The following is a 19,757-nucleotide window of genomic DNA, read 5'->3' on the forward strand; positions in this document are numbered from 1 at the left end:
TAAGACCAACTCTGACAACCAGGGGGAGCACTAAAACTGGAAACGACACAAACTTTAATATGATCCCACAAAGCCAGAAGTGTATATTCCCCATTCAATCCGCGGACTGGTTTGTTAAACATTTAAATGTTTAATTTCCGTTTGCTAAACGTTCTTAATTGTCGTTGTCACTGGATTTTTGAGGTCGGCGTGCTCTTTTGAAACAACTTGCAAACGATATGGCTGATATGGTTGTTTATACGCGGTGCATCTGCCTATCATTTCCACACACTCATAGACACACGCATGCTAGCACGCACGCGCACGAACGCACATCCACACGCGCGCGCACGCCTATAATTAGCGCTTCTATCTCTACGATGTATTCAAATATATTTATTAATCCTAAATACAGTCTCAAACCGCCACTATATCACCACAAGGAGAACACACATCAAGGCATTTGAAATAGCATACACGGTGCATGAATGTGCCCAAAGTCAGCGTGTGAAAGCCCTGACGTCGGGGGTTAGGGAGGAGAGGGGAGGACGTCATCTTGCGGAAACGAAACCTAAGCACCTCTCTTTCAGAAGGAAAATAAAACGCATTTAAGAACAAATAGTCTGACAGACAGAAACGACAACAAGGTGAGTAATACAGCACAACTTTGAGAGAACTTCAAACCTCTCTTCCCGTTACGTAATAAGAAAAAGAATGGATTTGCTCAATGCGTAAACCTTGTCTGTGTCTAGGAATGGCCTCTGGCAATACCTCCTGGTCTGAAGAGAACTTTTCATGTCCCATCTGTCTGGATGTGTTCAGCAGTCCAGTTACCACACCATGTGGACACAACTTCTGCAAAACCTGTATTACAAAGTTCTGGGATGAACAAGTCCAGTACAGATGTCCTGTTTGCAACGAGCTTTTCCACACCAGACCTGATGTACGGGTAAATACCTTCATATCAGAGATGGCTGCTCAGTTTAAAACGTTTGTAAGAGTAAAAGAGCAGCCTTGTGTTGAACCAGGAGAAGTTCCCTGTGACGTCTGTACTGGGACCCAGCTGAAGGCCGTGAAGTCCTGCCTAGTGTGTTTTATCTCATACTGTCACACTCACCTGGAGCCACATCAGACAGTCAGAGGCCTGAAGAAACATCAGCTGGTCGAGCCTATGGACCGTCTGGAAGAAAGGATGTGTAAGAAACATGAACGACTTCTGGAGCTCTTCTGCAAGACTGAACAGGTGTGTGTGTGTCAGTTCTGCACAGAGGGTGATCACAGGTCCCATCCTGTTGTTCCTATAAAGGAAGAATATGAAGTGAAGATGGCTGATCTGGTAAACATAGAGGTTGAAGTTCAGCAGATGATCCAGGAGAGAAAACTAAAGATTAAGGAGATAAAAGACACAGTAGAATTGAGCAAGAAAGACGCAGACAAAGAGATTGCCGATGGCTTGCAGGCTCTCACTGGTCTGATGCGCTGCATTGAAAAGTGGCAGGATGATTTCAACAAAACGGTTAAAGAGAAACTGAAATCCACAGAGGAACAAGCTGACGACCTCATCAAAGAGCTGGAGCAGGAAATCGAGGATCTGACCTATAGAAGCTCAGAGGTGAAGCTGCTGTCACACACTAAAGACCAACTCCACTTCCTCCAGGCCTTCAGATCCCTGAAGGATCCTCCACCCACCAGGGACTGGACGACGGTGGAGGTTCGTCCTCCGTCATGCATAAAGACCTTGAGTAGATCCCTGGATCAGCTGGAGGAGACACTGAGCATGGAGATGAAGAAGCTTAGTGATGCTGAACTCAAGAGGGTACAGCAGTATGAAGTAGATGTGACTCTGGATCCTGATACAGCTCATCGCTTTCTCATCGTGTCTGAGGATGGTAAACAGGTACATTTTCAAAGTGTAATTAAGACTCTCCCAAACAACTCGAAGAAATTTACAGTGTATCTACTTGTTCTTTCGAGGCAGAGCTTCTCCTCAGGGAGATTTTACTTTGAGGTCCAGGTTAAAAATAGGACTTCATGGCGTTTAGGAGTGGCCAGAGAGTCCATCAACAGAAAAGCAAACATCCCATTCACCCCTAAGAATGGCTGCTGGATGATATCATTCAACAAGGATGAGTTTGTATTTCATGATGACCCTGCTGTCCGTCTCCCTCTTAGATCTAAGTTAGAAAAGGTGGGGGTGTTTGTTGATTATGATGAGGGTCTGGTCTCCTTCTATGATGTAGAAGCCAGGGTTCATATCTACTCTGCTACTGGCTCCAACTTTAGTGAGCCTCTCTATCCACTCCTCAGCCCATGGTCCCTTTACTTTGGTTTTAGAATCTCTGTCCCCTTGATCATCTCACCCGTCAATCAAACAGACTAAGACACTGATTGATAAACCACAACAAACAACCACAACATGACAACCACAACATGATGATATGATATTTCCTGAATAATCTGCCATTTTAGATCTGAGAGAACTGCATTAATGTTTTAGTGTTGTCATTTAACAAGGATGGAAATAACTATGACTATTATAAATAGGCTTATAGCTATTGTAAATTATTATATCCCATTATATTGTTCAATGTGTGTTTTCTCCATCTTTTTTCTGTAATATTTTTCAGTTACGTGGAACAACTTTAGAGGATACAGATTTTATTAAAATAACATAACTATAAGTTGTATAGTTGATATATTTTGGAATCATGAATAAATAATAACAATAATAATAATAATAATGATAATAATAAACCCAATTAAATCTATTAAATCTGTTTTCACTAAAGATTGCGAGAAATGGAATCTGTACATTTTCAGGTGAATAGATCTTTTCAGGAGAAAAGGTACATTATGTTTGTTACATGTTGTTGTCTCTCGTTTGGCACCGGCTCTCTGTTTTCTGTCTTTTGAAGATTAAATCAGATTTAACCTCTGCTACTGGCTTCACCTTTAGTGAGCCTCTCTATCCACTCCTCGTCTAAGTTTACATGAAGGAGCACATGCAAACACTCACACGCACGCACGCACACACACACACACACACACACACCCGGGTGCACGGCTATAAATAGTGCTTTTATCTCTATACTATGTTTTGAATATCGGATAGGTGCTGGATAAAAGGTATTCGGGAAGTCCAGGAATCCCGGATCAATCACAGCAGGTTAGTCCCAGGTACAGTCGCACATCAACACTAAATCAGCACAATGTCTCTCGTTTTTTTTTTCTGGCTCTCCTTTAACTCCACAGAGAAGCGGAGAACACACCCAAAAGTTAGAGTTTTGAAAGCTGAAACGTCAGGGAACTGCTTGTCCGTGGAGGCGAGGCCAGGAGTTAGGAGAGGAGCCAGGGGTTAAGGGAGGAGCCAGGAGTTAGGAGAGGAGCCAGGGGTTAAGGGAGGAGCCAGGGGTTAGGAGAGGAGCCAGGGGTTAAGGGAGGAGCCAGGGGTTAGGAGAGGAGCCAGGGGTTAAGGGAGGAGCCGGGGGTTAACGGAGGAGAGGAGAGGACGTCATGTTGAGGAAACAAAACCTAAGAAAAAGAGAAACCAATGTCACTTGACGGGAAAGCAGTTCTCTCTTTCAGGAGAAAAATAAAACGCATTTTGGAACAAATTGTAAGACAGACAGAAACAACAACTAGGTGAGCAATACAGAACAACTAAAAGAGATTTCCAAACCCATCTTCCCGTTATGGAATTAGAAAAATAAAGGAAGTACAATCACCAATACATAAACCTTGCTGTCTGTGTCTAGGAATGGCCTCTGCCAATATCTCCTGGGCTGAAGATAACTTTTCATGTCCGATCTGTCTGGATGTGTTCAGCAGCCCAGTTTCTACACCATGTGGACACAACTTCTGCAGAACCTGTATTACAAAGTTCTGGGATGAAAAAGTCCAATACAAATGTCCAATTTGCAACAAGCTTTTCCAAACTAGACCTGATTTACGGGTCAATACCTTTATATCAGAGATGACTGCTCAGTTTAAAACGTCTGTACGAGTAAAAGAGCAGCCTTGTGTTGAATCAGAAGAAGTTCCCTGTGACGTCTGTACTGGGACCCAGCTGAGGGCCATGAAGTCCTGCCTAGTGTGTTTTGTCTCTTACTGCCAAACCCACCTGGAGCCACATCAGAGAGTCACAGGCCTGAAGAAACATCGGCTGGTCGAGCCTATGGACCGTCTGGAAGACAGGATGTGTAAGAAACACAATCAACTACTGGAGCTCTTCTGCAAGACTGACCAGGTGTGTGTTTGTCAGTCCTGCACAGAGGGTAACCACAGGTCACATCCTGTTGTACCTCTAAAGGAGGAATATGAAGTGAAGACGGCCCAGCTGGGGAAGATAGAGGCTGATGTCCCGCAGATGATCCAGGAGAGAAAACTAAAGATTAAGGAGATCAAAGGCACAGTAGAATTGAGCAAGAAAGATGCAGACAGAGAAATAGCTGATGGTGGGCAGGTCCTCACCGCTCTGATATGCTGCGTTGAAAAGTGCCGAGATGACTTCAACGGTTAAAGAGAAACTGGAATCCACAGAGAAACAACCTGAAGACCTCATCAAAGAGCTGGAACAGGAAATAGAAGATCTGACCAATAGAAGCTCAGAGGTGAAGCCACTCTCACACACTAAAGACCACCTCCACTTCCTCCAGGCCTTCAGATCCCTCAAGGATCCTCCACACACCAGGGACTGGACAACGGTGAAGGTCCGTCCTCCGTCATACGTAGGGACCTTGAGGAGATCCCTGCATCAGCTGGAGGAGACACTGAGCATGGAGATGAAGAAGCTGCATTATGCTGAACTCAAGAGGGTCCAGCATTACGAAGTAGATGTGACTCTGGATCCTGATACAGCTAGTCCCTGGCTCATCCTGTCTGAGGATGGGAAACAAGTACATGATGGAGGTGTAAGGCAGAAACTCCCAGACAACCCTAAGAGATTTACTCATTATCCATGTGTTCTCTCGAGGAAAATCTTTCCCTCAAGATTTTACTTTGAGGTCCAGGTTAAAGACAAGACTGCAAGGTCTTTAGGAGTGGCCAGAGAGTCCATTGAAAGGATAGGTGCGATCATATTGACCCCTGAGACAGGTTACTGGACTCTTTACTTCAACAAGGATGGGTTTGTATTTACTGATATCCCTGCTGTCCGTCTCCCTCTGAGAGCTGAGCTCCAGAAGGTGGGGGTGTTTGTTGATTATGATGAGGGTCTGGTCTCCTTCTATGATGTGGAAGCCAGGGTTCATATCTACTCTGCTACTGGCTGCACATTTAGAGAGCCTCTCTATCCATTCCTCTACCCAGGTCTCTATGATTATGAAGGTAAAAACTCTGCCCCATTGATCATCTCACCTGTCAATCAGACAGACTAGGACTTTTGTTTGATGATAAAATTACCAAACAATCCAAACAACTAATTTTGTTTCCTGAATAAGAATACCATCTGAGAGCTGTCATTTAACAAGGATAAACACAATAAGCCATTAATACTTTGTACTATAAATAATAAGACCAATTTTTGCTGGTAAAACTACACTATAATGTTCAATGTCTTTTTTCCTTAAGGCTTTTTATATATTTAAAGGTTTAAAATAGGGATAATGTGAATTATTAATTTTGCTTACACAATCGATCATTATTTAACCAAATACTTATATTTGTTCATTATTTTGAATCACGTTTGACAGCACAATACATTGTTTGTAAAATGTTCTGATTTTAATAAAAATTAAATGGGGACATATACTTTCTCAGTACAATATGTATTCAGTGGGGTAGGTTAATTTTCTGTGGAATAGTTACATTCTCAGTACAATATGTATTCAGTGGAAAAGGTTAATTTTCTTTGGAATTGGTACAATCTCAGTACAATGTATATTCAGTAGATTAGGTATATTATCAGTGGGGTAAAACAAAAATAACTTTGCAGCCTAAAAACCCTAGGGATTGATGATGGGATTCAAGGAATGATTCAAAGCACCGAATAGCTGCACGTTTGAGCCAGTCAATAACTTTTAATCTCCACCATACAACAACCAAACATGTGTTCCACCTCACACAAAGCTCCCAGTGCCTACATGTAAAGATTCTCCCCATGTGTGAGTATGATTTGCCTCTCCTCTCCATCCTCTCATCTTATTTTCTCCTCTCTCCATCCTCTCTCTTCTCTTCCTCCTGTCTCTTATCTCTGCTCTCCTTTCTAGCTCACCGGATTGTGTTAATTATTGCCATACCTACACATTACGTAAGAGATAATGTATAGAACGCCGGTCATTATCGGGAAAATATGCCCGACAGGGTGAACAGGACACCGACGTGCAGCGGAGGTGTCTTGCCTGTCCTGAAGGGGCTTATTTTTGATAATGAGTCCAGTTTCTACACCATGTGGACACAACTTCTGCAGAACCTGTATTACAAAGTTCTGTGTATGACGGTCCCTGTGTATGTCCTCCGTCATACACAGGGACCTTGAAGAAATCCCTGCATCAGCTGGAGGAGACACACAGACATGATTGAATGAAGAGTTAGTCAGAAAACGTCACCAGTCACCAGACATTAAAACACTAGCAGCATGCATTAAACCAAAACAACTACAAAGTGTGTGATGCCAATAAGTCTCCATATGTCAAGGCTACAACCGTGCCTCCGGTCATTCCTTGTGTTCCTCATGCTTTCCCTCTCCCTTGTTTACCCACGGCTCCCTGAATGTCATCAGTCCCATTCACCTGCTCCAAGCGACACACCTGCTATCCAGCACCATCTCATCAGCTCTGCAGTATACCGATTGTTGTTTCAACCACCTTGGTTAGCTCCATAGCACAGGCTCCTTGACTTGGTCACTCAGGTTGATTTCTCCTGCGACCTTTTTCTACCTGCCTGTTAACCTGCCTGCTCATCTCCCTCGTCCACTGTCCTACTCAGCTCAGCTCCGCCCTCCACCATCGCCTTTCCATTGCATCCCCCCCCTTACCCCTACAATAAACCCTTTTTCATTCATTTAAATTCCATTGTCTCTGTCTGCGTTTGGGTCCGCCTCTACGGACCGTAACAAGTTTTGGACATACAATTCTAAGTAGTTGACGTTTCGAGTCTAACTTTCGTTGGTCTTGTGTTATTCTGCGACAATACACAGTGGCGTTTAGTACTGGGAACCTCTTTGGTGCAGTTGTCTTTGCGGACTGCTGTGCTGAAATCCATCCGTGTTTTCTCTGAGCTGGTGATCTGTGTTGTCTCTGGATAGTGAAGTTGTTGGTCTGATTCGTCTGCCCTACCCGAGTCACATGACTCAGCTGGTTCATGTGGTTAGAGTCTAGGAGATTATATAGCTACTAACTAGCCCTTATGAACTCAAGGTTATTGATATTGAACAACCCGCACCCTAAGTCAGCATAGATAACATTTGTAACGCAGCAAACGATGCGATTAATATGAATTGCAGTTATATTTGGGGTAGGCTACGGTATTAGACTGGGTACCCCCAGCCCGTTCTGCCGGCGATTTGACTTCGCTCTGCAGCAGTCCGTTACCTCGGCCATGGTTGAGAATAGGGGGGTGAATGCATACAAAACAACACAAGAAGTGGATTATTGATTAATGATATCAGTGACCACTTGCCAGTCTTTACAATCTATGACAGTAATTACACAAATTAAATATATTATATAAACAAACAGAAAACCAACGATTGAGGTCAGAATAATCCATCATAAAAAACGACTTGGCCTAATGGCTCAGCAGTGGGCAGTGTTGCCACAGTTACCTTGAAAAAGTAATCTGATTACTGATTACTAGTTACTCCTTAAAAAAGTAATTTAGTTACTTTACTGATTACTGCGCAGGAGGCTGGTAGGGGGAATTCGGGGGGGGGGGGGGGGGGGGGGGGGCATCAGTACCTCTTGTGTACAGGGCCCAGAATTTGGTGCTACGGCCCTGGGTGCACACACTGACACTCGGCTTTCAACCGCTTCCGAGACAAAATATCACAGCGCGCTTTACGTTAACATAGCCTGTCAGGACACTTCTCACAAGCACATGAGTGACAGCTGAGTTTATCCTCCGCCGATGACCCCGTAAGAAGGGTCTATTGGTGTTACATTAGGTTTATTGGTGGTACAATAGATATATTGGTGGTACACTACATGAGATATATGTTGGTGGTACAATAGATACATTGGTATTACATTAGGTCTATTGGTGGGTGGGTACATTATGTATATTGGTGTTAGATTAGGTTTATTGGTGGTACAATAGATCTATTGGTGTCACATTAGGCCTATTGCTGGACTGGTACATTAGGTATATTGGTGGTGCAATAGATCTATTGGTGGTACATTAGGTATATTGGTGTTAGATTAGGTTTATTGGTGGTACAATAGATCGATTGGTTTTACATTAGGCCTATTGCTGGTTCAATAGATCTATTGGTGGTACAATAGATCTATTCGTACTACATTAGGTCTATTGGTGGTACAATAGATCTATTGGTACTACATTAGGTATATTGAAGGTACATTAGGTCTATTGGTGGAACATTAGGTATGTTGGTACTACATTTGGTATATTGCTGGTACATTAGTTATCTTCTTTGCTTCACTAATCATTCTATGTGACACATGCCCTGTCTAGGTTACTGTCAACATGAGTAAACAGAAACTCAAAGATTCTCCAATGCCAATAGGAGAATGCATTTCTCAGGTTTGGATTTCTAATTTTATAACATTTTGTTATGTTTGTTTACTGCTCCATCTCTATGCATCTATGTGGTTGTTTTACGTGTGCTTCATATAAGATTTGATGCACTAAAAGCATGATCAACATGTCCATAGCCTTATAGATTATTCATGAAAACCTTGCACGCACATTTTGGTAATTTCTTAGAGAGGTAGGCTACTACTTTTCATGTTATATTTATTTGATTCAAATGTTGACTCTTATCAACCGCAATGGCTGCTCATGCTGAGTGTGAAGAATGAACACTTGTAACATTTAAGTGCATCATTCTACAATCTTAGTTTAAGAGGATTAAGTGTTGGGTAATATGACTGTATTAATGCTGTTCTACTGTTCATCCATGTACAGGTGCAGACTCTGCTAAGAGAACGACTCTGCCACCAGCCGCTGCCACAGAGGCCAGAGGGAGTCGATTCCCAACACAAGTAGGGAGGATTTATATGGGTAACGAATACTACCCTCTTAAAGGTAGCATATTATACCACCAGGTGTGAGTGTGATTAGCCGTTACAAGCCGTTTTGAAAATCTGCCTCTTTTGACATCAAAAGTGGTCGTGTCCACCTAGATCTACACTGGATAAATGATTCCACCAGCCTACCCAGTGGACCGTAGCAAACGTTGCTCATCTATCAGCCACACATCTAAGTGGCCATGCCCACCTATGATGTCAGAAGAGGCAGATTTTCACAATGGTAAAACTTGTAACTGCTAACCACACTCACACCTACTGGTATAATAATTCCCCTTTAAGGGAGAGGGGAAATAGTGAAACATACCACACAGACCAAAGCAAGAACAAACCTTACGCCCCCAATCGGATGTTTCAAAGGTGAACATACTGGCTGTAGCATTGTTGTCGGAGAAGCCAGTATTTCGACTTCGGCATTTTTCCTTAGTCTCTTAAGGACGAGTAAGTGTGTTGCATATAGCTCCTTTTGACCAAGGTAAAGTCCTTATTGACAGAATTGCGTGGTGTGTAATGTAGCCTTAACCACCTGTTTCATTGCAGGCACCTATTGGAGCTGCTGAAGCGAACAGCTGTGCATGGAGAGAGCAACTCTGTGCTCATCATTGGCCCAAGGGGAACAGGGAAGACCCTGGTAAGGAAACGACAGTTAACCTATGTTACATTACAGCTTCACATCCAGTGGCCCAAAGCAATGGCTTGGCCAATAGATCTTACCAAACTGCCAGGGAAAAAGACCACATTTAAAATAAGCTAATTGTGCTCCATGTCTCCAAATGCACTAGTCAGTCAATCTGTTAGAGCCTTGCCAGCAGCCAAGATGGCGGTTTTGACACATTGTCTTCACGCTCTGATGTATCCCTGTCCTGTGTAGCTGCTCCGATGTGTGCTGGCCGAGCTTCTGGCTGAGGAGGACGTCGATAAGACCCTACTGCAGGTTCACCTCAACGGTAGGCAGTCCTCCATACTTCTGATGAGCAGGGCCGTAGCCAAGGCATACAGGCAAGGGGGCCCTGAACCCTCCCCCACAGAGTATCCTCTGATTGGCATTGGATCCTCCTTATTATCTCACTGACCCTCGTTGGATTCCTCACTGTTGATGATATACAATCAGTATTGTGTATAATGTGATGATCATGATCATGTTGAGAAAACAATCCTCCTCAGAGGTCCCAATCCAAACTTTGTCAACACAAACATGCCCCTTTTTTTTTATTTAATATTCTTTACATTTTCAGCAAATCTATTTATTATACTTTATCATACTGCTATCATACTATCATACTTTTTTTTTAAAATAAAATGATGCTTCTAAAAAACTAGAGGCTTGTGTAATTTAAATTATGCATCACTGTATTTTTCTGCCTTCTTTATGTAACTTTCTATTGGGACCCATGCTGTTATTTGGCACCTCTTCTGTTGTGTTTTGTTTTATTTCTTTGAATCCTGAGCGTTAAAAGCCTGCTTTCCTTGCAGGTCTCTTGCAGACAGACGACAAAATAGCACTGAAGGAAATCACGAGACAGTTGAGCCTGGAGAACGTAGTTGGGGACCAAGTGTTTGTAGGTACCACAGTGCATGTTAAGCACTCTCAAAGCAGCAGTAGGCAACGTTCAAGTCAAGTAAAAATTATTCAAATACTCGTCCAATTCCAGCAGCTATCTGTGCCACCAATGTTCTACAAAAAATACTAAGTCAATGAGTGCTTTATAACTGTGTAGTAGCCTGTCAAAAATATTTAAACCCACCGGCCGAATTATAACCAATCAGGACTTGCTTTTTAGCTAACAATCAGGAGAATTCTCTACAAAGTCAAGTTCCTGATTGTCTTTCTCTGCTCAGCAATACTGATGTGCGCGGCACAATTAGACATCGTTTGGCGGTACCTTTTTGACTTTTCTGTCTTTAAAATTCATCTAAGTTAGTGGCAGTTCTTACTGCTCCTCTACGGTACTGTAGTTTAGATATAAGTGTCTTCTCTTCACAGAAGAGATGCCCTGATTGGTCAGAAGTCAGAATTTCTCTACCAAAAAATCTTTGTTGCTCTCTCTCCTGTTTGATTTCAGGGCAGCTTTGCAGAAAATTTGGCGTTTCTACTAGAGGCCCTTAAGAAAGGTATGTTTTTTTGTGACATAATTGTGACAACAGAAATTTTTGGCACACAGGAACACAATGACATATTTAGTGAGAGGGTCACTACATTTTTAATAATTATTAAAAATAATTATTACATTATTGAATTAAAAAAATATATAAATTAGTTATGAGGAGGCCCACCGTTGTTTTTTCTTAATTGCATAACCTATCACTCAATTTCGGCAATTATATGTTTTTACCTAATATATAAAAAGAGGCTCCCCCCCCCCCCCCCCCCCCCCCCCCCGCTCGCGTAGGGCACCGAAACGGCCAGCAGCGGCCCTGGTAAGAGCTACAATAATGGTGTTTGCAATAAAACCTGTAGGCCAAAACGAACTTATTTTCCTTCAATACACTTCAAACCTACAACAGCTATTCCCCCCCTTTTAGACTGGGACAGAGGGGAATTGGCTGAAGGAGATTCTCTTTCTGTTGTTGGTTTCCTGCTGTAACCATACCACCGTTAATCCCGTCTCCACCTCCTCACATCAGGGGACCGCAGCAGCAGCCGTCCGGTGCTGTTCATCCTGGACGAGTTCGACCTGTTCGCCCACCACAAGAACCAGACACTGCTCTACAACCTGCTGGACGTCTCCCAGTCCGCCCAGACCCCCGTGGCTGTGGTGGGGCTCACCTGCAGACTGGTATGCTCTTATTGTGGAGGAGGAGGATGCATGGTGTGAGTGTGTGTGTGCGTGTGGATTTGACAGGTAGGACGACAGCAAAATATACTGTCATGATTTAGTTGAACAGTTGTCTGTCGCAGTCGATGAGATGTAAGCGAGCATTCTAACGAAATATCAATCAGTGGCTGAAACATTAGTTAAAAATTACTGAAAACATGTTTGACTTGGCAGTTGTTACCAAATGTCAGAGAAATACCTAAGGGCTAGGAGACAGTCAGCAGAAAAGTTGTAGCAGAAGCTACAACTTGGAAGATATCGATAGGGGAAACATGTTTGTTTGAATAAGTAATATTTGTGATAATCATAAAATGCAACCGTCTAATACAGCTGTGATTGACAGGCAAGATGGATTCCCCTAATAATCGGGGATTAATCATAAATAGGCCGGGAGCGGTCTAAAATTTGATAGTCTCATACAGAGGCAGGGGCACTCAACTGGAACAGCCATCCTCACAGCATTTCACTCACTAATAGTTGACTGGTGGCCAACGGCCAAATGTAACAAATTACACTCAAACAAAAGCTCTTAAAAGTCCTACCTACATCACATTTTGAATAATCTTCCAACTCATTACAAGTCTGTCACTTATATATTGTTTCTGTTACTTCTGACATGTAGTTACTGTAAGTCTTTCGATAAAAGCGTCTGCTAAATGGCCTAAACGTAAAGGCTTGGTTATGGTTGGACGTCAACGCAATGCCAAGGGGTTTATGGACCCATTACATCCTTGCGGACCCTACCTGCGTCCACCGCAAGGGCCTGAGTCCGCCTCCCAAAAGTTTTAACCTTGCGTCAAGGCGATACAGCAGCAAGGGCTGTGATTGGTCCGCTCACTGAAACCGGACACAGAACCAAAACAGGTTCATGACTGCGTCAACGCAACTGCGTGGTCATTGGTGCGTCGATGTCCAACCATAAGTAAGCCTTAAGTCTTCGACAGAAACACAATCTTCCATTCATTCAGTAATTTATCAGTGTCCTTTCCCTCCGTGGCCTCAAGGATGTGCTAGAGCTGCTGGAGAAGAGGGTGAAATCTCGCTTCTCCCACCGGCAGATCCACCTGCTCCCCAGCCTGAGCTTCAGCCAGTACCTGCAGGCAGTGCAGGCCCAGCTCCACCTGCCTGACACCACCTTCCCCGACACCACCTTCTGCTACGACTGGAACGCCAGCCTAAAGGTCCCCTGCCCGCTTCTTCATACAGCGCTGACAGTTTCCGTCGCGGAGCCAAGACGATTTGAGCCAAAGGATAGATTGTAGAGTTGTAAGGGTTTTGTGAGGAGGTTTAAAACAGGGGGGAAGAGAAGCTGAAGGAACTCAAAGAATTCCGAAATATATTTGTGACATGCACGCAGAAAATATAAAAAATGTAAAAATCAAGTTTAAAAGTCACTTAGCGAGAGATTCTTGAACCTGTTGGAGCTGTTGAAACAGACAGATGGGCACGGTTTAGTTTTTGTAATGACGTAAAAGTCCTGCCATTTGGAGTTACTTTAGTTGTTCTTCAGTAAAAGCAGAATTGTTAAGTGAGTACATCTTTACTCACTCAAAGGTCTTCTTTGGATTGTAGGCTTTGTGTGAGGACAAGTCCGTGGAGGAGGTTCTACTGAGACACTTCAACTCTACCAAGGACTTCCGCTCCCTGAATCGGCTCCTGGTACGAACACAGCGCTTTCATCTGAAATCCAGAAAGTGGTGTTCAATTGAAGGATGCAAATGGTCTTAAAGGGGAAGTTCAGGGATTTAACACATTCAGGCTCCCGCTGGGTTATTGGGAAAGAGTTTTTAAACGAATTACAACTTTCTGATATAATCTGTTATTACCTTATTGTTTATAATAGGTGCATTATTAGTGAAATTTTGACTACAAAATCAACTTTCCACTGTGTTAATAGGTGAACTGCCCCTTTAAGCTGTGCTTGTCTGTCTGTCTGTCATTTCTTTGTCTCTGTCTCTTTCTATTTCTCTTTTGCTATCTAGCTGTCTATCTCTTTCCTCTCTCCGTCTCTCAATTCTCGGCATGGAAGAAAAAACTTTTTTGTGTTTCAAAATCATTACATAACAGTTAACATAAATAATATCAACACAGAATAATGAACAAACAAATTTCTACTTTTAACACACACAGACACACACACACACACCTATATATTTATTCTATTCTATTTTTGCTCACTACTCCACTCGGCCTCTAGATGGCGAGCCTGTGTCGCGTGAGTGTGAACAACCCCACCATCAAGCCGGCTGACCTCCTGGACGCTAGTAGGCTGCTCTCTGCCGACGCTATGACCAACGTTCTCCACGGTAACCAATAACACCTGGCGACAGGATCGTAACACACACATGGATAGAAAGGTGTCAAGAAATGCATGCTCCCAGACGGCTTTGATCGAATATCAGATCAACAAGGCAAATGCATTGTTTGCCTTGATATTGTTTCTCTGTGTCTGTATGGGTTATAAAAGTGTTCAATATAAAGCATACTGCCTGGGCGGGGTAGATATGAAAAAAGGATTTTGAATCTTTTGAGTCCAAAAAAAAAAAAAGAGTTTATTCTTATTTGAGGGATTAATTAATAGTTATTTCTACAATAAGCGTTGCCAAAAGTATATGCCACTTAGTTGGTTTATTCCCATCAATAAGTCTACTTCTGAGTAGGCCCAGGGCCTCAGAACCTGGTAGCAACATCAAGGGCCTTCCTTAGGGAGTGAAATCATTAAAAGCACGGCACATTTAAATGAATGCTTAGCTAATGGCTAAACATGTAGAAAATAATATGTTTCAGATATATTTTCATTTTTTTTAACGACTGATGTACGGCCTTCTGGGTCGTCTGTCTCCAGGCCTCTCCATCCTGGAGCTGTGTCTGGTCATCGCCATGAAGCACCTGAATGACATCTATGACGGGGAACCCTTCAACCTCCAGATGGTCTACAACGGTACGCAGCACCACATCAACAGGACCACGTCCTGGAGCCTTGATAATTATTATACTATAATTGATTCATAGGTGAGTCTGTTCTTATTCATGTAGGTTAATTAAGTTGACCATTAGTTGACCATGATTTATTCATGAATGAATAAATTAAATAAATAAATGTAACGGTCGACTGCCTCGCGGAAGTTGAAGAAACAGCAGAGTGAAGTCGTTCTGTACTCACCAGAAGACAAACTGCAATATTCAGGTGGTGTGTGTGTGTGTGTGTGCCTCTGCCTCTGCCTCTTTCTCTGCATTGGGATTGAGTCGTGTCCGATACAAACGGCTGACTCAGACGGGCGGTTGACGTTTGTTTTCTCTCCTCAGAGTTTAAGAGGTTTCTGCAGAGGAAGTCTAATTCACTCTACAACTTTGAGCTGCCTGTAGTCATGAAGGTCAGTGCTTGATAAAACCTTTCACATATTTTGCCCATAATACTTTTATTTTCCCAACATATTTCTGATTGATTGTAATCACATATTTGTAGGACACTGTGTCCTATTTTGAGAATCGAAAGAGTGCTATTGGAAATAAATATTAGAAAATAATAATATAGTTTGACGCCATCGATTCACTACTACTGCATTTCCTCTCGCAGGTGAAAGCGTAAAAAATTGCCAATTCGTTGAACAAATGCGTAGAATAAATGCATCTGTATGAAACATGCGTTCCAAAAAGGGTTCCGGTTCAATCCCCCAACCAGTAGCTCTCTCTGACCCCTGCCCCAGGCCTTCGAGCACCTGCAGCAGCTGGAGGTGGTGCGTCCGGTGGACGCGGCAGCGGTGGCGGCAGGGCGGGCCCAGCGGGAGTACCAGCTGGTGAGGCTCATGCTGGACCACAGCCAGATCATGGAGGCGCTGCAGAAGTACCCCCAGTGCCCTACCGACGTCAAGCAGTGGGCCGCCTCCGCCTTCGGCTAGGACCGGAGGAGGGTACTGCACCTAGGCCTTCCTAGGAGAGTTTGTTCTGGAGACGGTTTGGCTCTTTGTGTGACGGTGTGTCACCTCAGCTAATCACTGGGCCGGCTGAGACAATTGTACCAGCACGCAGAAGGTTTATACCAAGGAAGACCACGAGTGAAGCTGGTGAGATTAGTAACTGATCAGGGTGTTGGATGGTACGCCTTCAGAGTAGGTCTTCTGTGGGGTTGTTGTGACACCGGTCCATGGAATACATTGTGGGTTGTAAGTGTTTAGCAGAAAAAAAATGTTTTTTGTTACTACTTTTCCAAATAAATGCATAAAAGAGCTTGTGTCTATGTACACTGTGTGAGTATCCCAGAATATCGCCATGTAATGGGTGACTTGATAGGAGTTAGATTGTAATGATACTGTTTCATTCCTCCTCCCTCCTCCTCTTCCTCCAAGGGAGGAGAATCGGATCAATGTATTTCAACCTAGATTTGCTCAAACGCAGCAATGCTACGTTTGAGCAACTCATTTGTGAACTAATTTCTCATACAGTGACACCATTGGCTTATCTTATAGGCCTACTTGTAATTTCTGTCCAGAGTTCATCTGACATTAAGGGTTTTATTAAGTTGAATAAAGGCCAAAACCTGTCCAACAACAAGGAATGTTGAATGTGTGTCCAAACCGATGTCCTCTCATAAATAAAGCTCATTCTAGTGCTGCAAGTGTCTTTAGTTACTGGACTGGTGGGTTCCATCATATAAAGTCGGGGGGCTTTATTTCTCTGAGCTTGCGCGTGTGTTTCTAAGACCAACTCTGACAACCAGGGGGAGCACTAAAACTGGAAACGACACAAACTTTAATATGATCCCACAAAGCCAGAAGTGTATATTCCCCATTCAATCCGCGGACTGGTTTGTTAAACATTTAAATGTTTAATTTCCGTTTGCTAAACGTTCTTAATTGTCGTTGTCACTGGATTTTTGAGGTCGGCGTGCTCTTTTGAAACAACTTGCAAACGATATGGCTGATATGGTTGTTTATACGCGGTGCATCTGCCTATCATTTCCACACACTCATAGACACACGCATGCTAGCACGCACGCGCACGAACGCACATCCACACGCGCGCGCACGCCTATAATTAGCGCTTCTATCTCTACGATGTATTCAAATATATTTATTAATCCTAAATACAGTCTCAAACCGCCACTATATCACCACAAGGAGAACACACATCAAGGCATTTGAAATAGCATACACGGTGCATGAATGTGCCCAAAGTCAGCGTGTGAAAGCCCTGACGTCGGGGGTTAGGGAGGAGAGGAGAGGACGTCATCTTGCGGAAACGAAACCTAAGCACCTCTCTTTCAGAAGGAAAATAAAACGCATTTAAGAACAAATAGTCTGACAGACAGAAACGACAACAAGGTGAGTAATACAGCACAACTTTGAGAGAACTTCAAACCTCTCTTCCCGTTACGTAATAAGAAAAAGAATGGATTTGCTCAATGCGTAAACCTTGTCTGTGTCTAGGAATGGCCTCTGGCAATACCTCCTGGTCTGAAGAGAACTTTTCATGTCCCATCTGTCTGGATGTGTTCAGCAGTCCAGTTACCACACCATGTGGACACAACTTCTGCAAAACCTGTATTACAAAGTTCTGGGATGAACAAGTCCAGTACAGATGTCCTGTTTGCAACGAGCTTTTCCACACCAGACCTGATGTACGGGTAAATACCTTCATATCAGAGATGGCTGCTCAGTTTAAAACGTTTGTAAGAGTAAAAGAGCAGCCTTGTGTTGAACCAGGAGAAGTTCCCTGTGACGTCTGTACTGGGACCCAGCTGAAGGCCGTGAAGTCCTGCCTAGTGTGTTTTATCTCATACTGTCACACTCACCTGGAGCCACATCAGACAGTCAGAGGCCTGAAGAAACATCAGCTGGTCGAGCCTATGGACCGTCTGGAAGAAAGGATGTGTAAGAAACATGAACGACTTCTGGAGCTCTTCTGCAAGACTGAACAGGTGTGTGTGTGTCAGTTCTGCACAGAGGGTGACCACAGGTCCCATCCTGTTGTACCTATAAAGGAAGAATATGAAGTGAAGATGGCTGATCTGGTAAACATAGAGGTTGAAGTTCAGCAGATGATCCAGGAGAGAAAACTAAAGATTAAGGAGATAAAAGACACAGTAGAATTGAGCAAGAAAGACGCAGACAAAGAGATTGCCGATGGCTTGCAGGCTCTCACTGGTCTGATGCGCTGCATTGAAAAGTGGCAGGATGATTTCAACAAAACGGTTAAAGAGAAACTGAAATCCACAGAGGAACAAGCTGACGACCTCATCAAAGAGCTGGAGCAGGAAATCGAGGATCTGACCTATAGAAGCTCAGAGGTGAAGCTGCTGTCACACACTAAAGACCAACTCCACTTCCTCCAGGCCTTCAGATCCCTGAAGGATCCTCCACCCACCAGGGACTGGACGACGGTGGAGGTTCGTCCTCCGTCATGCATAAAGACCTTGAGTAGATCCCTGGATCAGCTGGAGGAGACACTGAGCATGGAGATGAAGAAGCTTAGTGATGCTGAACTCAAGAGGGTACAGCAGTATGAAGTAGATGTGACTCTGGATCCTGATACAGCTCATCGCTTTCTCATCGTGTCTGAGGATGGTAAACAGGTACATTTTCAAAGTGTAATTAAGACTCTCCCAAACAACTCGAAGAAATTTACAGTGTATCTACTTGTTCTTTCGAGGCAGAGCTTCTCCTCAGGGAGATTTTACTTTGAGGTCCAGGTTAAAAATAGGACTTCATGGCGTTTAGGAGTGGCCAGAGAGTCCATCAACAGAAAAGCAAACATCCCATTCACCCCTAAGAATGGCTGCTGGATGATATCATTCAACAAGGATGAGTTTGTATTTCATGATGACCCTGCTGTCCGTCTCCCTCTTAGATCTAAGTTAGAAAAGGTGGGGGTGTTTGTTGATTATGATGAGGGTCTGGTCTCCTTCTATGATGTAGAAGCCAGGGTTCATATCTACTCTGCTACTGGCTCCAACTTTAGTGAGCCTCTCTATCCACTCCTCAGCCCATGGTCCCCTTACTTTGGTTTTAGAATCTCTGTCCCCTTGATCATCTCACCCGTCAATCAAACAGACTAAGACACTAATTGATAAACCACAACAAAAAACCACAACATGACAACCACAACATGATGATATGATATTTCCTGAATAATCTGCCATTTTAGATCTGAGAGAACTGCATTAATGTTTTACTGTTGTCATTTAACAAGGATGGAAATAACTATGACTATTATAAATAGGCTTATAGCTATTGTAAATTATTATATCCCATTATATTGTTCAATGTGTGTTTTCTCCATCTTTTTTCTGTAATATTTTTCAGTTACGTGGAACAACTTTAGAGGATACAGATTTTATTAAAATAACATAACTGTAAGTTGTATAGTTGATATATTTTGGAATCATGAATAAATAATAACAATAATAATAATAATAATGATAATAATAAACCCAATTAAATCTATTAAATCTGATTTCAATAAAGATTGCGAGAAATGGAATCTGTACATTTTCAGGGGAATAGATCTTTTCAGGAGAAAAGGTACATTATGTTTGTTACATGTTGTTGTCTCTCGTTTGGCACCGGCTCTCTGTTTTCTGTCTTTTGAAGATTAAATCAGATTTAACCTCTGCTACTGGCTTCACCTTTAGTGAGCCTCTCTATCCACTCCTCGTCTAAGTTTACATGAAGGAGCACATGCAAACACTCACACGCACGCACGCACACACACACACACACACACACACACCCGGGTGCACGGCTATAAATAGTGCTTTTAT

The 19,757-nt window shown here is 43.1% G+C and overlaps 3 protein-coding genes across 3 annotated transcripts in view; all 3 read left to right on the top strand.

Annotated features, from left to right (window-relative positions):
• Positions 1-528: 528 nt before the first annotated feature.
• LOC307074721 (origin recognition complex subunit 4-like) lies at positions 529-16,478 on the top strand. Its single transcript, XM_079734994.1, has 16 exons — positions 529-626; positions 732-1,876; positions 3,092-3,145; positions 8,608-8,676; positions 9,061-9,137; positions 9,723-9,813; positions 10,054-10,129; positions 10,656-10,741; positions 11,246-11,294; positions 11,808-11,959; positions 13,003-13,179; positions 13,571-13,657; positions 14,196-14,304; positions 14,844-14,939; positions 15,305-15,372; positions 15,706-16,478. Exons 2-16 carry the CDS (start codon positions 734-736, stop codon positions 15,895-15,897), a joined length of 2,526 nt encoding a protein of 841 aa, XP_079591120.1. The 5' UTR covers positions 529-626; positions 732-733; the 3' UTR covers positions 15,898-16,478.
• Positions 4,366-5,424, top strand: LOC307074720 (zinc finger protein RFP-like). Its single transcript, XM_079734993.1, has one exon. It carries the CDS (start codon positions 4,482-4,484, stop codon positions 5,352-5,354), a length of 873 nt encoding a protein of 290 aa, XP_079591119.1. The 5' UTR covers positions 4,366-4,481; the 3' UTR covers positions 5,355-5,424.
• Positions 16,479-17,221: 743 nt separating the features above from the next.
• The window catches only part of LOC307074718 (tripartite motif-containing protein 16-like), a 298,259-nt gene continuing 295,723 nt past the window's right edge, over positions 17,222-19,757 (top strand). Inside the window, 2 exon segments of the mRNA XM_079734990.1 lie at positions 17,222-17,319; positions 17,425-17,654. Coding sequence (XP_079591116.1) covers positions 17,427-17,654 — 228 coding nt within the window. The 5' untranslated portion in view covers positions 17,222-17,319; positions 17,425-17,426.

Source organism: Pollachius pollachius, assembly GCF_949987615.1.
Source record: "Pollachius pollachius genome assembly, chromosome: 4".
In the NCBI taxonomy this organism is placed as follows: domain Eukaryota; kingdom Metazoa; phylum Chordata; class Actinopteri; order Gadiformes; family Gadidae; genus Pollachius; species Pollachius pollachius.

Excerpts from the sequence above, each read along its gene's own strand:
- LOC307074721 (XM_079734994.1), top strand. The coding sequence starts at position 734 with ATGGCCTCTGGCAATACCTCCTGGTCTGAAGAGAACTTTTCATGTCCC. Across the intron at positions 9,138-9,722 it reads GGAGTCGATTCCCAACACAA|GCACCTATTGGAGCTGCTGA; the intron begins GTAGGGAGGATT and ends GTTTCATTGCAG. Across the intron at positions 14,940-15,304 it reads CCTCCAGATGGTCTACAACG|AGTTTAAGAGGTTTCTGCAG; the intron begins GTACGCAGCACC and ends TTCTCTCCTCAG.
- LOC307074720 (XM_079734993.1), top strand. The coding sequence starts at position 4,482 with ATGACTTCAACGGTTAAAGAGAAACTGGAATCCACAGAGAAACAACCT.